Source organism: Aythya marila (genome assembly GCF_965140915.1).
Source record: "Aythya marila genome assembly, chromosome: 5".
Classification (NCBI taxonomy): domain Eukaryota; kingdom Metazoa; phylum Chordata; class Aves; order Anseriformes; family Anatidae; genus Aythya; species Aythya marila.
Window position 1 is genome coordinate 25,397,933 of NC_139046.1, and position 17,250 is coordinate 25,415,182.

A 17,250-nucleotide genomic window follows, 5' to 3' on the forward strand; every position below is an offset into this window, starting at 1 on the left:
CTCCTCCACACACACTCAGGGGCTGAAGCCATCACGGTGGTGGGCGCTGGAGGCCGGTGCCACGCTATTTAGCTCAGCATCCCTCGGGCTGCAGGGCCAGGCACCATCCCTGCAGCTTCTACCTCGCTGCACAGCAATGCCTGCAGCCCTGGCTGTAAAACATGCTAGGGACAGGCTGCTCCCGCAAGGCTGGCAGAGACGGCTAAATGTGTCTGTGTCCCAAAGGCCAGAGCCTCCACTGCAGAGAGGTCGAATGCCAGGGAAAACATTTACCGCTTAAATTATTCCAGGAGATGCAACAACATTTGCCAAACTTATTTATGGAATTGAATTTGCCCCGCTTGCCCTCTGAGTGCTAAAGGGAACGACAGCCATGCAGATACGCCCCTGACACATGCTGTAATGTGTACATATGTCTCCTCGCTGACCCCACACGTGCGCACACAGACCCATGCAGCCAAACCCACTGTTTTTTGCAGTGCCCCATGTTAACATCACCCCTCCATCCCGGTCAGGCTGTGTTCCCCAAGGAGGATGTAGGACAGTCACTTCCACACAGCCCTCTCTGCCCCGCTTTCAGCTGCCAGCACCCTCTCCCCAGAGCTACTGTTTTTATTCTGTCAAAATTGACCCCCTTCATACAGCCCCCATCTGTCTTTGTCCCCAGTTTGTTCAAAGTTCAACGTGTTAGATTATAGCCCGCGGTGTGTAAATAATGTATATACAGTGAGAAAAGAATTCAGTATTGAGGTGTTTGAGATATGGAGCTGTAACAACTTCTAGTCATTCAGAACCTGTGATTTATGTGCCATTTTCTGTAAAGATATGAACGAGAATAAAACTAAACTGGAATATTGTGTATGAGCCTGGTCACTTCTTCAAGGAAGATGTATTCAGCCAAAGAGAAGAAGGGGTTGGGTGTCAGACCTTAGCCAGAAAGCATTTCAGTGAGCTCCAAAGCAGCACAGAGAGACCAACATCTTCCTGCCCACCCAGATATGGAGAAGATGAGGCTCAGGTGCTGCTCTCCCTGATCAGTTAGAGGGCAGGGCATACATGGGGAATTCCAGCCAGGGGAGCTCTGGCTGGAGAGCAGTGGGAACCGGCACTGAATTGTGAGAGAAAGAGCTGAGATATGTATGCTCTGCTAAGGGTGTCTGGGGATGCTCCTGTGGAAAACACGGATGTCTTACAGGGAAAAAAGGCTGAGTTGGAGCAGGTGTGAGTAGGAAATAAAAGATCGTGATTATGCAGTGATGAGGGTGAGTGGACTTTGCCCTGCAGAGGTGCTGTAACCTACGAGGCTGGATGTCTCCAAGAGACAGTGGCTTCATAGGTCCTCATCTAGCTCTGGGGGCAGCTTTGATACAAAATCAGGTATGTTTGGGATGAAAGGACCTGCTGTCAAATAATGATTTTGTACCATGTTGGTGTCCAGCTTATTCACCAGATGCATCGGACCTGTAGACCACAAGGGGTATCACGCCACAAAGAGCAAAGAGAACATGAGACCTCTTAGTGCTGTTGGTCCATCCTGCGGCTATGGGGCCTCCATAGCTCCGTAGGGGAGGCAGTAGTACTCTGATCAAAGACAACTCCCCATGAAGCTTCCAGGTGCTGAATGCCAGACCATGCACCACGGGGAGGCATGGGACATTTCCCAAACCTGTTGAGTGCAGGGATGGTGCATGATGAGGGGACGTTGTCCTGCAGCAGCAGTGGCTGGAGCTGCAGACAAACCCAGGAGCATCTGCTGGTCAGTAACTGGTGGCTCCTCCAGGCAGCGCACAGCCTTTGCTGACCAGATCTGAAAGCAATTCATGCTTGGAAGGCTTCCTGGAAGGCTCCTGTGCTGGTCAGAAAAGTGGCTGTGTAGAAATAGCCACTTCTTACTCAGCGGGCCTGCTCTGACAGAGGAGAGCAGTTGCCAGCTCAGCAAAGTGAGGGAGTTGGGACTCGGGAGTGAGGGGAGAGGAGGTGCAGAGGCAGGGGAAGGAGGAGGATGTGTACTGTGAGCCTGCCACCATGGACAGCAAAGACATGTTGTCCCTTCTCTACACGGCAAGCTGAAGGGTCTGGTCCATCCCCAGGCTGGTTGCTTGCTGTTTGCTGCTCTCACACACAAGGTAACGAGTCCCTGACACACGGCTCTCATGAGCTAGCTGTAGGCAGTGCAGGGGATAGATGCACTGCCTTGTTGCAGCAAGAGCTCCTCGTTAGCCAGAACAAAGGCTCTGGGAGCTGCTGAAGGGCATCACCCCAGCAGAGTGCATCTGCATGTAGCCAACCACTTTCTCTTGGCCATCAGCTCTGCTCCTCCCCGTCCCACATCACACATTAGGGAAGATTATGTGTCAGGTGCTGAGGAAGATTGTTGAGGACAAAGCCTGTGAGCTCAGGGACCCAACCACCCTAGGTGACCATGAAGCTGTGTAGCAGATCACAGAGGGACACAAGCACCTTGTGGAAGGGCAGAAGAGCTGCTAGCATGGCCCTCCCAGCAGCCACCTCCTTTGCTGCAGCACTGGGACCAGGGCCAGAAACATCACTGAGCAACTTACTGTGCCCAGTAAGTGCTCAGACCGTACCTGCAGGGTAGTCTGAGGGAACTCTGAGATCCTCAAAAGCTCTGCCTCTGCACACAGATAGGAGGCAAGGGAAAGAACAGGATGCATCACAGAGAACTGTAAGGAGGAGCTCTGTTTGCTCCCTTAAAAGCAGAAGGCCAAAAGCTATCCTTGAGGTTCCTTGTGCCTTGCAGGAGCTGTGGAGAAAGGAAGTGACCAGCCAAGATAGCTGTATTACCCCTACCCCTGCTCTGCTCTTCACCACTAGTCTAGTCCAAGAGCACTGCCAACACACAGTTCTCTCTCCTAAAGCAGAAAGAAAAAAAGCACAAGAGGCAGAAGCCTGGATAACACAAACTGATTCTTCTCCAGAAACATGGATAACAGACCCTAGATTTAATACAAAAATGTTTATTTGAACCTTAACCCTGTGTCTTAAGGAGAGGAGAGCCATGTCCTTTTCTGTGCCAGCCTCCTCCTCCCATTACAATGCATCCCTTAACTGCTTGGGGAGCCAGCAGCTCAGAATCCCTTTTGTTAGAAACCAGAGCTACAGAAGCCCGTTCTGCAGAGCTGTACACCAGATGCAGAGGTCCCAGCGAGGCACAGACAGCACAACATCAGGTTGCATCCCATCCTTGCACTGCTGCATCCTGGATGAGGGGAGGTTCCTCTGCCCATGGCTTATACGAACCCCACGAGGCAGTGTTGTCTTTTGCAGCAGCCCAGCAGCTCAGCCCCTTCCCTCATGAGTGGTAGGGAGGACAAAGAGTGGGACTGAGAGGGATAGGGTAGACATGTCCAGTCCTGGCGTAAGTTCAGACTTTTCTGGGCATCCATCAGCAAAATCTGTAACTGGTTTTGCACCAAACGAATCCCTTGTTGGCAGCTGCTGGCTCTGCACTCCCAGTCTGCTCTTCAGAGCTCTCCCAGGGGTGCGCAGCTGTGCAGACTCAGGCATGTTTATCAGCATCCTTCCTCAGATGGGAGCCGCTTCATCCTCTCACATCGCATGAGTTCCCATCTTCCCTCACCATGAAGCTTCAAAATCCAGCTGTGGAACTGCAATTCAACGACACAACAACTGAGGGATGTCCCTGTTGAGGGTGTGTTCTCCCACAGCGGGGCTCTGCAGCCTCAGCCATTCCCCTCTGCTCACCAGGCACCCTCTCAGCCTCCCCCCTTGCCACCAGCGGAGAGTCATATAACGCCACCTCCCCTCCTCACCTTCTCCAGGCTGGGCCTGTGTCCCACGCTGACCAGCGTCATGCCCAGCTGAAGGCACACACGGTACAGCTCATGCTCCACCTCTTCTGTCAGGGCGCTGGTGGCTTCATCTAGCACTGAGAGACAAGCCGTAAGCCCCACACATCCCTCCTCTCCCAACTTGTCCCCTCCCCCTGGGCAAAAGAGCAGTGACTGCTCGGGATATTTCACACATCAAGTGTTGCTCACCAAGAGCAAGTGAGGAGAAGCCTAAGGACCTTGACTTTTCTCTGGCACAGCTGCTGCCAGCCAAGTGGGAAGGCTGCCCTTCCCCACAAGCCCTCAAATCCACACAAACAGCCCCGTTCACCTCATTCCTTTCCCTCAAAAGCTGCCAGCCACTGCCCTGTTCTCACCAGTGTGAAATCTAAGCCGTGACCTTCCCAAGACGGGCTGCGTGCCAGAGCTCCTGGCTGAACAGCAGCCTCGCCACCTCCCTGGCCAAGAGCCCAGGTGCAGCAGCCAGGACGGCCTGGCGTGGCTTCCTGACAGCTAAAAGCAAATACTACTGGCCTGGAGCAAATGAATGCGATTTGTTTTACATCATCTCTACAGCTCTTAGTTGACAATCCTCAGGTTCCTTCTGACCAGATAGCACAGAGCAGTGCTGCAGGCTTCAGGAGATGAGAGGTACTTAAATGTGGCTCCGGGCTACTGACACTGTCTCTGTGCGCACACATCTACCCTGGCCCCTCTGATAACTCCTCCAGTAGCCCCCCAGCCATCTAAATGTGCAAAGCAATTAGACCGAACTGCAAATGTGAGCTGCCTCTGTGATCTCTCAGCAGTGTTTCTTCCACCACTCCTTGTCCTCTTCTGCTGTGTTATAGCTGTTCCCAAGGGCACATCATTTCCACAGCCCCACGGAGGCTGGTGAGCCGCACACAAGGCAGCTGACACTGTGCTTGTGCTCACTAGCACATCTGCTTCTTTACACGGCAGCTGGTGAGCAGGCTGAGAGGGTGCTCTCTCAGGTGTAATTACACCTGGACCAAGAACACTCATTAATATTTCCCTAAGAACACGAGGTTTTACACAAAACCTCTTCATTTACCCCCTGCCACAAAGATAGTGAAATACTTTCACCTCTGAATCCTGCATGTGCTGCCTAAAATCATCACTAAGACCGAGCATGCTCCTGAGCTGCCTCTGTACCAGCTTCTGTTTGTGCCGAAGGCACTGCCTTTCTTCTTCTGTAGTTGCTCACTCACCTGCGTATCTTGGCTGGAGGTAGAAGAGACGTGCAAATGAGAGCCTCTGCATCTCCCCTGGGGACAGGATGTCATACCTGCAGCAGGGTCGAGATTCAAAAATCTCCCTTAACAAAGAGAGCTTGTTTGCCAAAGAGCTTGTGGTTGCTGATACCGGAGACCCCAGCAAACGACTGTCCCTGTGTGTACCCTGCACTCCCCCTCTGCTCTGCACAGTGAGTTTCCTGCAGAGAGCATGGCTGCTGATGTTGGTATTGATGCTTGGGGCAGGAACCTTTCAGCCCTGCACAGCCCACCTCCCACAAGACACAGGTGGACACAAATGCTCCTCGGTCCAGCAGCAATGTGCAGCTGCTTAGAAGCGTTCCCCAACCAGAGGGACCATCCAAATTCCCCCAGTGAGCTGCCTTACCAGTTCCAGTCCACCTGCTCATCCAGTCCTCCAGCCCTTGCCAGCAGATCAGCCTGCAGAGAGCAGAGCAGATGTGTGAACACCACCCCAGCCCTGCCAGCCCCCCGGGGACACAGCCCTGAGTACAACCATCCCCTCCCTGCTACCCAGATCTCTCCTGCTTGGTCCAAAGCTGCTCCATACCCCTCCTCCTCTGCCTGTTCCCATGGACAGTCCTGTCCCAGCTACAGCCCAGTCCCCTGCGTGTGTCCAGCCCGTGGTTGTGCCGTGCTGCCACAGCACCTCATCCCTTCGTCCCTCTCCAGCAGCAGCGCCACCAGGGACTCACCAGCCCAGCCAGCTCCAGGAATCGCACGATCCTCTCATCATCTGCAGGCCCTGGGGGAGAAAGTATTTAAGTACAGGACGTGTCTGCTGAGACCACAACTGCAAGGGGGAGTCCGTGGGGCAGGAGGGAAGGTTTGGAGAAGCTCCTGAGGTCCGCTGAAGCTGACTCAACCACTTATCTATACTGGGTCCTGGTGTGTCACAGACACACCTGAGGCTTGGCTTAGTCCAAGGGCAAAGATGGACACAGCCTGAACACAAGGATCCAGGCTTCACTCAGACAGAAACTTAAACTTGGACATCTGCACGATGCAACAGCTTATACTTAGATGTGTGATCTGGCTCATGAGGAGGGCAGGGGAGAGTAAGAATGCAAACTGACCTGAACAGCATGCAAGGACCCAGGACATCATTTGAAAAAGAGGGACGGTGAAAGATGGAGGTATGTGGAAACTGAGATAAAGGCAAACAAGGCTTCCCATACGCAGGTTGCACCAGATGGATCAGATGAATCCCAACAGCAAGTTTAGAAAGCAGCAGGGTGTCTCAGCACGGATCATAGTACAACATGCAGAGCACAGCCAGCCTGTCCTCACTGTATCAGGAGAAAGCATTCTTCCTGAAGGCAAGGGAATGCTGAGCTGATCCAAAGCTACAGAAAGGCAAACCTTGCAGGGAAAAGCAGAGTGCAACAGAAGTGAAACAGCATTCCTGATGGGGCATGGGAGAGGAGAAGCTGCACTGGGTACAGAACAGAGAGCTGAAACCACAGGGTTGGCTAATTGCTGCGATGAATTTCCACGTACCTGACACTGGGTAGATCTCCTTCAGGGGGTAGATCACCTGTCGAACAGACCAACAGAAGCCATGTCAGAGGGAGCTGCACACGGCCCATCCGAAACACAGCGGTGGCGGCACAAAGTCAGCCAAAAGGGAAGGAGCAGCCGCACGCATCCTCCCTCTTGCAGGCCTTCCTGCTGCACGCGGGTTTGCAGAGGCACGGTAAGAGCCCTGCAGGGCTGGGGCCAGCTGGCCCAGGGCTCACCTGCTCGCGCAGGCTGCCATCGGTGAAGAACGGCCGCTGCGGCAGGAACAGCACTCCGTGGGGGCCAAAGCAGGTCAGCATCTGGATACTCCCTGCACAGAGACACACGCATGCCAAGCCTGCAGCGCCTGCTAGGAACTCCTCGCTGCCGCCATGGATTCGCCTTCACATCCCAGAAAAGGCAGATGGGCAGCACGGAGCAAAGCCATGAGAGCCGCAGAGAAGTTTGTGATCCAGAGAAGGGACTGTTCAAATGGTGACACGTTTAACATCACAAGTGGCACTCGTCTTGCAAATTCCTGTTGCCACCTTCTAAACTCAGCTAGGATAGCCCTCATTGAAGAGAAGGATACGGAGACCTGCAGTCCTTACCCCGTGTGCTTTCCCAGAGTCCCCCGAGGACCCTCAGGAGAGATGTTTTCCCTGTGCCAGTGTTCCCCACGATCATCACGCTGTCTCCTTGTGAGATCCTGAGGCTCAGGTCTTTAATGAGCAGCTTGCCAGAGGATGGCACTGAGAGTGTCACTCGCTCCAGAAGGAAAGCCGTGTCCTTTGGCACTGCGTCCTCCTCAGAATAGCTGCTGGGCCACCACCGAGACAAAGGAGAAGAGACCTTAGACCTCCTGTGCTTCCGTGACATGAATCCAGCCCCACACACCCCAGGTTACAGCGAGCACTGCATTGCTTGGTCCAACCAACTGCATGCAGCAGGCTGTGACACCAGGGGCCACCTCCACCCAGTGACAGCCCTGCACACTGGCAGGAAAGCTGCAAGCCAACGTGCTGCTGAGGAGAGACTCAGAGACTCACCTGTCCAGGTCCCAGCTGGCTTTGGCTTCTGAGTAGTTTTCATTTTTTCTTCTGCCAAGACTCAGCAAAGTCTCCTGCAGTTCACCAATCCTGGGCAAATAAAAGGGTGCAAAAATGCCAGGGGCAGCTCCTCACTTCTAACCTTGTCCATACTCACTCACAAACAATGGTTTCTTATGTATTTAGCACAGACTTGGGCACAGCCATGTCCCATGACCTCTCCTGCAGAGCCCTGCCCCCACAGAAGCTCACCTGTGTGTGTAGCCAGCTACATCGGTCACAGTGCTGGAGAGATCAATGAGCTGGCTGAAGCAGCTGATGAGGTAGATGGAAACGAAGGCATTCTGGGGAGAAATCACATCCCAAAGCACCTCAGAGCAGGGTGTCAGCCTGCAGCGCCCACTTTTTACTATTTTTACTTCTGCATTCTCCATCACAAGCCAGCTTTGAGCACCTGGAAACAACTTGGGCTGGGAAGGCTCCTCTCCAGCAGCCTGGTGGCAACCACAGGCGAGCACAGCCTCACAACCAGCCATGGGCAGCAGCCACGGGCAGAACCCACACCCACAGCACTGCGTGGGCCAGCACTGAAAGCCAGAGCCTTCTGACCTCCCAGTTTTTACAGACAGGGGTCTGAGCTGGGAAACACTTAGGCAGTTGTGTCCTTGGCAGCTTTCACCCCCAAGTTAATCTTACACCAGGCTGGCTCACAGCTCCCATTTCCATGTACCAACAGGCAGGGTCAGTGTATTCTGAATGTCACTCACTGTGGGTCTTTCAGCCCCCCTGCCACCAGCCCAAAGCCCAAACCTCCATCCTCAGTGCTCCACAACAGGGCCCAGCCATGTGAATTTACAGCCCTAAGTCTTCGGGCTGGCTCATGCAGTTGACATAAGCTCACAGAGCACATTTTGCCCCCGGCCCGGTGTGGGTCACAACCCTTAGCTCACCTTGCTGACCAGGGCGCTGAGCTCTGTCGGACTCAGGTCACCGTAGACCCCAGAAAAGATAGGAATGGCAATGACCACATAGCTCAGGATGCTGCCCAGGTAGTCAAAGGTGTTGATCCCAACTGGGCGGAAGCACATGGAGACAAAGCAGTAAGTTGGGGTGGGAACCTCTCTCCCAGCCAGTACCAAGCCCGCTCAAAAGGAAGACCCAGATCCTGTCTCAGCCTCTCATGATGCACTCGAGCAGAAAACCCTATCTCACAGCCCAGCAGAAGCACTGGGGTGAAATCCCGTTTGCCAAGCAAAGAGCTCCTTGGAACAGGCCCCAGAGAAAGAAAAAACAGCACTGCTGCTCTAGCAGTCAGGCTTCCAAGCCCGTGGGCCACTAGGACAGAGCTACTCCATGCCCGTGCTCACCCCCCAAGCTCCCCACTCACTGTAGAGCCACAGCTCCTTGCCAATCAGCTCCCTCTGGGTCTGCAGCAAACTCTGCAGCCTGCGGTTCGTGCGCATGTGCTCCACTCGCCCGGCCCTGTAAAATATGATAGCAACATGACTCCCAGACTTCCCGGGAGCACACAACGGGGTAAAAGCCTAGGCTTTAGGACTGAGACCTAGAGAGGGCCTCTTACTTCAGCCTCCAAGCTCTTTGTTGAGCTGGAACTGAACACCCATGAGATCCTTCTTGAAACACCAAGAAACTCCGGCTGCAATGAACAGCCCTGCGACTTTCAGAGCACATGGGTGTTTCTGTCCCATACAGGAGGCGAGATGGGGCCACACACTATCAGCGAGGCTCAAGCCTTGAGCAAAACACACCCAAGATTACAACACACAGTTTCTGAACAAAGCCTTTTTTGGAAGAGAGGGACAGTGCTGCCACACATCTGGAGCCAGAAAGGAGAGGACAGAGGCAAAGGAGGTGACAGCAAGCAAATGGGTGAGGTGACCCCAGCCCCAAAGCCCTCCCTTTCTCGGAGCTTCCCAAAAGCATCAGCGTGTCCCCCAGCACCTGAGGGCTGTGCTGTCTGCACTGCCAGCTGTTCCCAGAGCAGGCAGCAGGGAGGCACATCCTGCTCCAAATCACCACCTGAGCAAAGTGTGGCAGCTCCTTCTGCTCGTTCACAAGGGCTGGGCTGCCCTCAGGTGGCAAAATGCAGACAGAGCTCCATGGTTTGCTCCAGACAATGAATTCCCGTGGCAGCTGAATATTCAGCAAGGACACAGGGAGATAATGGCCAGGCATCAGGGAGCAGAAGTTTTGGCTGAAGTGCACGGTGTTGGTAGCTACTATTACTTCGCAGATGTGGAGAGGTTGTTGGATTGGTTTCAGGTTTTCTTCCCTTTTACTTTCAAAGCAAGTTTGCCAAAGGTTAAGCAAACAAATAAACAAAATGCTGACAATGCCGGTTTTGGTTTTCCGTTATCAAAACAATCAATGGTTCAGCAGGTACAAGAGGACAGATTTAACAGCTTCTATAAGCCTGGGAAGTCTGGCAATCAAAACGGGACACTCACCACACACTCTTCCTTTTGCAGGATTCTAGGAATGTAACTCTTAAAAATTGCCTTTGCTTTTAGTTAACTCATACCACAAAAACGTCAGTTTTAACACAATTCAATTACGTTCTAGTTTCCTGCCAGATTAACTTTCTCTGCCTATGAACTGTACTGGAATAAGACAGTCCATTTTCTAGTTTGATCATTTATTTTTAGTAATAGAATATAAAAAACTTAAAAACTGCAACTTAACTAAGGGGATGTAATAAAGTATCTTCTCGATTAAGAAAAATTAGCATAAACCAATAAGAATCAACCAGTCCACAAAGAAATAATTTAGACTTGCCAATGCAAAACAAGATTGATTTCAATTACTTATACCAAGGTTTCATGCCTGCCAATATTAATCTTTACCAAACTGGCAATTCTGAATCCAGCCACCTTGGGGATAACGCTGCAACACTTGAAATGCTCTGTCACTACGGTGAGAATGGGCAAATAGAGATCACAGTCAGGGAAGTCCAGAGATAGTGCAACCCCTGCTTTCTTAAGCTCCTGGAAGAAGTGTGATTACACAACACACAGAACAAAGGCAGACACGTGACAAGAGTTGAGCAATGACCTTCTTCCACTGACCAGGCACCCCAGTAAAACTGTGGGCCTTTTGTTGGGCGCTAGCTATTTCTGTAGAACACCTTAAAGGCTCTAAGCAACAACTCAGCAGACCTCAGGGCATCACTAAGCGTGAAGGTGCTGCTGGGCTCCCAGCTTTATGCTCAGCTCTGGGACCCTTGCTAATAGCCAGATAGAAATGGCCTCAAGCAAATCCAGAGAACTGCAGTGCAGCGCTAAGAGGGTGACGGCACAGGCTGACCCAGAAGAGCACGCAGAGATAACGAAGCAAGGCAAAAGCTTGGCACAGCCCCAGAAGACACACAGATTTGCAGCAGCAGGATGGGGCCAGAAGCAACCTGCAAAAAGTGCCCCAAGGGAACATCCTGACAAGATGCAATGGGACCTTGAGCAATCTTCCAGGTAAGGACCATGGCAAAGGAAGGGTCTCTAAGCCAGCACCAAATCTGTATCAAGCCTCTGGACATGCTAGAAGGCAGGCAGAGAGCAACCAGCTGTCTCCAGCTGCTGTGAAGCATTCCTGCAGGCAGTGCATGGAATGCAAACACCGTGGCAAGGAGCAGACGCTCTGTGATGCTGCACCTGCAGCAGGGTGGAGGGGACAGAAAGCTCAGGCTGCAGCAACAGCGCTTGGACTCCTCTGGGTTACAGGAATACACTGAGGATGCTCCGAGCTGGCAGGATCCCTTTTCTACCTACCTGTAGAAAGCAGCTGGTTCTGCATTGACCCGAATCTGCATGTGCTTGAACCTGAACAACCCAAAAAACATCATCAGGATCATATATAAATGCCTAGTGAATTATACAACCAGCACCCTTGCTAAAGGTAACTCATCTTGCATCTGTCAGAGCAGCAATCTGAGGCATCTCTCGACAGAAATATTCAACAGCCTCATAAAGGCACTGAAACCCAAACCTTAGCGCAAGGTGACATAATTCTGGGACAGCTCAGTGGTGCATTTGTTTGGTATTGTGCTCACTGCGAGTCTTAGCCCTAGGGGATCTATTTCCCTTGGGCATTTACTACCCCAGAACCTCCACCATACAGAATCATCACAGCCCACATCTGGGCTGTACCACAGCAGCTTCTGCTGTCCCTGGGTGCCCCGAGGCACAGGGAAAACCGCAAAGCTTCCCTGAACTGAACCAGTGGCACTACCTGACATGATGCAGGGCACCAAAAGGAGCACTTGGGGCTCAGCAGACTGAGTTTGGGGCAGCACTGAGCTGTTGGGTCTCTCCGAGCTGGGAAGCAGCTGACTGCATGTCACGGACAAGAGATGTAGCTGCAAACATAGCACTGAACAGGGACTAAAGTGCAGCTCTTGCAGGAGCTGCCAAAATAGGCAGTGAAAATGCTGCTCCACTGTGACTCACCTGAAATCCCCCTCCAGCTTTTCCTGCTGCACAAGTTTAGACACAATTGGGCTCATCAATACCTTGTTAACGATTGTCCCGATGACGAAATACCCAAAGATGCTCACCGGGCCTAGCCAGCCTGTGCTGCAGAGGAGAAGAAAGAGGTTGGCTAAGAAGCCAGACAGGACACCCCTGGGCTGTCAGAGCCCTCAGCTGTCACCTCTCTTCACCTTCACAGGACTTTGGGGATCAGCACTGCACAAGGCAGAAGTCCCTTGGTAGAGCAGAGCCCCCTCACCCACACGTACAGTGCCCCTGCAGTTACAGCAGCAGTTGTAACGTGGGTGCCAGGCTCCAAAACAGAGCAGAGGAAAGAGGTGTGCTCAGGGGTCAGGGTGGGCCCTTACCTGTGGAAGCACTGGTACGTGTAGTAGGCCAGCGTGAAGGGAGAGATGACGAGCTTGCTGGCCATGGAGCTGAGCTGCTTGCAAAACCTCTCCACGTCCTGGCTGATGCGCTGGTCCCTGCCCAACACAAAGAGGCATCAATGCTGTTAAAGCCCAGAGTGAGAACCAGATGGTGCAGGGCGCAGTAACTCCCTAACAGGGCACAAGCCGGGCTGTTTCACTGCCTGAACTTAGGACAGGGGGAATGGGAACAACTCCATACGGGAGGGACCTGCAGCCTGCCTCCTGCTGCCCCACTAGGAGACAATTGCCATGGCTCAGCATGGCCCAAGGGCTTTCCTGGCACCCAGGAAGGACAGCTCCTGTTGTGACTGTCACCCCATTCCTTGTGTTAACTCCTTGTTCCCCCTTCTGCAACGCTGTCTGCTCTGTGCTGAAGGTCTCTGCATCCTTGTTCATTACTCCCTGGTCCCTCCCCTGCACTAACAAAACCACTGGCTTTCTCCCAGACCTTTAGTATTGGTGCTGCAACCCCAGGCACCAGAGATACCGGGGCTGGTTAGAGCACAGGGCAAGCCCTAACCAGCTGCAAGGTATTAGGCAAGTCCTCCAGCAAAGTCACCCTTCCAGTCAGCAGCAGGTCCCTTTGCTGCAAGGAGCAAAGTGTGCTCACCCTCCCACATCCCACAACAGCAGCCAGCATCGCACCAAGCCTCCTTGTCTCAGCAGCAGCAGGCAGGTGGGTGACAGACCCCGAGGTCCCACGTGCCCCACTGCTGGGCAAAAGATGAGCTTGGGGTAACTTGAAAGGATTTTAGTGTACATAATCCCTCAATGCCTGATCTGTCCAGAGCACATGGGTAAGGGTGTCAGCCTCTGATGCTCTGAGCTCAGGCAGAAAGGTAATGAGTGTGGATGCAACAAAGAGCAAGGCTGGAGTCCTGCTTAGCCATTCATGCAGATATGACCACAAGGACATTTGTCTCTCAGCTCTTGTGCAGTCCTGGAGCAGCAATGGATTCAATCTGGGGGCAGCTCCCACCCTGACCGACATTACAGTCATTATTTTTCCTTTTCTTAGACTGTAATTGTTCCCGTGATGTTATCATTTAACTCATGCTGTAAACTCATGGCAGGATATTGCTTTTTATGAGCTATTAAGCAACATGTACTGATAACACACAGACATCAACTCAAATGCCCTGCTAGGAGCCACGGTATTTGTATGATACTCTAAGCCCACTCTTCATTCTCTCTAGAAGGGAAAGAAGGATCACACAGCGCATCTAACACTTAGCTTGGTTTGCACTGCATGTAAGCGAATTCACTGCCCTAATTCATTCTCTAAATATCTCCTACATGGAAAAAAATTCTCATCAGAGCTGCAAGATAAAGAGAATTCTTGTAGTGGCATCAAAAAGGCTCTGAACAATAAGATTGGATGTTTGAGCAGAAGCAAGGGGGTGATGAAAAATACTCAGCAGCAATCCCACACTTTGGGTGTGCTAAGGTCAGGAGAGCTGGCTCTATCACTGTGGAGCAGATAGACCCAGTTATCTCATGCATTTCACTGCACAATGTGAACACATTCCCTGGTTAAAAATAAACCTTAAGGACAGTCATGTGGTGAGGGGCCCCTGTGCTCCCCTTCCCCCAGCCCAAGGAAAAGATGGGTGTGTAGGGGACCTTCCAGCCACGGCCAATGTGCTACACAGCCTGGGAGGCACCACAAGCCTTAACCTGTCCTTGCAATTCCATTTCAATGAAGATGAGAGTAATTTCACCAGCTGCTGGGAAGCACATCATGAAGCTGTAATTTATTGTTTGGCAATAGGGCTGCTTGACCCTTTCCTTGTTTTCTGCTGCCCCAGGCACAGCTGTTTGTTCTTACTCATGCTGTCACTCAGCACTGGGCTAGCAGAAGCAGCCAGGGAGCAGGTCTGGCTGAAAAATTATATAGGAAAAGGCAAAATGTATGACATATCCTGTACCATTTCTCATGCTGTGCAATGAAAGAGTAAGGACAGCCCACCAGGAGCACTGGGGAGCAGAAGCACAGAGGCTGCTTCAGTCCCTTGAACTGTCAGCAACAGCTGGGAGTCTGCAAGACAGTCACTTCTCACGTGGACCCCACACTTGGTCACCTCATGTGCCATCACCGTGCTAAGCGGCACCAGAGCAGTGAAAGGGACTAGACCACAGGTGCCCCCTTCAGGGGAAGAGAGATTGTGGTCTTGACACAACTGTATAAAGCCACAAAATTTGGAAAAAGTTTTCTCCAGGTTTCTAGTTTTTCAGCAAGTGTTTAATAACAAGTTCTTTAAATTCCAGAGAGGAAAAACAAAACAAAACAAAAATCTCTCCTCTGAAGTGCTGTCTAATGTAGGATCTTTAACTCTTCAAACTGCATAACTGTGTCAGCAGTACCCTGTGTGCAGAGTACAGGCTGAAAGGCCGGGGTCAATGTGACACTGCGAGGAAGGGAGGTGTTTGATCTTTTCTGCTGAGAAAAGCAGTTCTGCAGTAACCAGGACAGTGCAAGAGGCAGAACTTCTCCCTCTCTGCAGCTGTGTCAGCGGCTGCTACATACGGACTAGAAGATGATCTGAGTGTAGGCTGGCATGCCAGGAGGGACTGAATGCTCCTCCTTCTCTCAAATTTCAAGACAACCCTGACATTTCCTTCCTAGGAACAGGGAAGAGGAAATGCAGCCCTCAGAGAACAAAACAAAGCCTTTCCTGAATGTGGCTTCCACGGGCTATCAAAACCACTAAAAACCCTACTAAGCAAAACTGTGTTCAGCTGGAGACTGGTGGTTGAAGTTCAAACTGAATGCCAGGGACTGTCCTGAGCGCACTGGCTGCGTGAAGACAGGGAGAGGCAGTGCTCTCTGCCTCCAGACAGGCCCTTTGCAACATCACACCACGTGCCAAGAGCTGAGATTGCAGACTGATTGGCTGATAGCAGCGCTAGATCCCTATTCTGATGGCTCTCCATTTTCCTTGCAACAGAAACATCCTGCCTACAAAACCTTCAAGGCCAGTGGTCACGGCAGTTCCCATCACCAGGTACCACCACCCACCCAGGTTAGATGGGTGTATCTGTGTCTAGGTAGAAAAAAGCTCCTATGGCTTAAACCCCTACCCAGAGATACAGAGAGGTCAGGAAAAGGCGAGGAGCAGCTCAGGAGAAGCCAAGCAAGAGGATGAAAGAAGCCGCAGGCAGCCTACGGGTTATCGATGTCCTCGTGCAGAACATGCAGGCTGTAGTAAACCTGGCCATGGAAGTAGCAGCGGTGGAGGTATTCGGTGAGGGATTTCCTCCAGCTCACGTACATCAGGTTGCAGATAAACTGGTCGAAGCTTTTTAGCTGGAACGGAGGCAAGAAGACAGATGGGAAGGGATAAGCCAGCAGAACAAGCATTTCCCAAAATGAAACAATTAGCAGTTTGCATCAGAGGTCACATAGCTACCCAACAGGGCTAGGGCAGACCCAGATCCTTCAACGGGATCATGCCAAGAGCCACGGGCAGCTGTCCCCTCCCTTCCCAAGACGAGGGAGCCTCTGCCCTGTCTTACCGTGGAGTTCACCACAATCAGGGTGAGGGCGATGGCAGTCAGCGCTTTGAATCCGGAGAAGTCCTTGTTCCCCAGCACCTCGTAGTACTGGCTGGGGATCACGCCGACCTGATAAATAACGAGCTGCTCTGGAGGAAAGAGGGAAGCACGGGATGGGAAGGAAGGACGGTGGTGTGGTGAAAAAAAAAAGGGGTTTTGGGGGGATTGAGGAGCTCTCGGTCCAACCTGCCCTGCTCCCCGGCTTACCCAGCAAGGCGACGCAGAGCAGCGTGAGGAACATCAGCGCGTTGCGGGAGGGCCACTGGGGAAACAAGACAGCCTGGATCCTCAGGAAGCGCCGCAGGAACACCACATCGAGCTGGGGCCGGGGCCTGGCGAGAGGAAGAGCCGCACCGGGGGTGGACGCGAGCTCTGCGAGCCCGGCGGCACCCCAAAAAAAAAACAAAACCCCCCAAACCACCCGACCCGCTCTGCCTCACCGGCCGCCGGACCCGGCACCCCGACCGCCGGCGCTGCCTCCCGCCATGATGGCGCGGCCCGCCCCCGGGCTGTCCCTGCCTAAATATTCATAAAGCTCGCGAATAAAGCGGCGGATATGCAGGAGCCCTCCTCGCTGTGCAGGAGCTCGCTACCGACTAGCTCCGGCCTCCATGGCGGCCGGGAGCGCCACCTTGCGAGGCGGGGGGGACAGCTCTGAAGGGAAGGGGATGGCTGCTGCCCGCCCTTCCCTTCAGGGCTGTCCCCCTTTTACTTCACCCTCTCGCCCCCACTGCCTTCCACCCCTCAGCCCCATCTCCCCTGTCCCTGCTCCAGGTGCTTCCAAACACAACCCAGCCGGAGCCCTAGCGAGCAGCGCTGTCCCAAAGCAGCGTCCCTCCCTCCCTGCCTCCCCTCGCTGCTGCAGCTCAGGGTGCTATCAGCCCTGCCGACCTCCCTGGTGACTCAGTTTTATGCTCAAAAGGACACTTTTCTCTCAGGTGTTGCACCAGCCCTGGGTGATGGTTGCTGACGGAAGCCATATCCTATCGCGGTGCGATACGGTGGCTCTGGATGCGGTGTGTCACCGTGCCGGGCATTACCGGGACAATGACCCCCGTGCTTTGCCTCATGGCAGGGGGCACTGCTCCCCTTCCTCCCCTGCCCATTAAATGGTTTCCCAGCACCAAGTCATCCAGGGGATCCGA

General features: G+C 52.9%; 1 protein-coding gene across 5 annotated transcripts; it reads right to left on the minus strand.

Moving 5' to 3' along the window:
* Positions 1-2,982: 2,982 nt before the first annotated feature.
* Positions 2,983-16,689, minus strand: ABCD4 (ATP binding cassette subfamily D member 4). 5 transcript variants are annotated; one of them, XM_082762438.1, is made up of 19 exons: positions 16,546-16,689; positions 16,313-16,437; positions 16,067-16,194; positions 15,718-15,857; positions 12,488-12,604; positions 12,099-12,224; positions 11,421-11,471; positions 9,026-9,120; positions 8,589-8,710; positions 7,891-7,982; positions 7,639-7,728; positions 7,201-7,406; positions 6,829-6,920; positions 6,590-6,626; positions 5,785-5,834; positions 5,457-5,509; positions 5,045-5,121; positions 3,795-3,910; positions 2,983-3,629 (listed from the first exon to the last, which is right to left on the minus strand). In XM_082762438.1, the coding sequence occupies exons 1-19, from the start codon at positions 16,590-16,592 to the stop codon at positions 3,534-3,536; spliced, it is 1,860 nt and encodes a 619-aa protein (XP_082618564.1). In that variant the 5' UTR covers positions 16,593-16,689; the 3' UTR covers positions 2,983-3,533. The 5 variants fall into 5 exon arrangements, with proteins under 5 accessions (XP_082618564.1, XP_082618563.1, XP_082618565.1 ...); XM_082762437.1 differs by having other exon boundaries at positions 7,201-7,409; XM_082762439.1 differs by lacking the exon at positions 12,099-12,224 and having other exon boundaries at positions 7,201-7,409.
* Between the last annotated feature and the right edge of the window lie 561 nt (positions 16,690-17,250).

What these genes read in the sequence shown, in the direction of transcription:
- ABCD4 (XM_082762437.1), bottom strand. Translation starts at nt 16,592, where the DNA reads ATGGCGGGAGGCAGCGCCGGCGGTCGGGGTGCCGGGTCCGGCGGCCG. An exon ending in ACTCTGGGAAAGCACACGGG is followed by an intron (nt 6,921 to 7,200) that starts GTAAGGACTGCA and finishes GTCTCTGTGCAG; the next exon opens with GGAGTATCCAGATGCTGACC. An exon ending in GGAGATCTACCCAGTGTCAG is followed by an intron (nt 5,835 to 6,589) that starts GTACGTGGAAAT and finishes TTTCTCCCCCAG; the next exon opens with GGCCTGCAGATGATGAGAGG.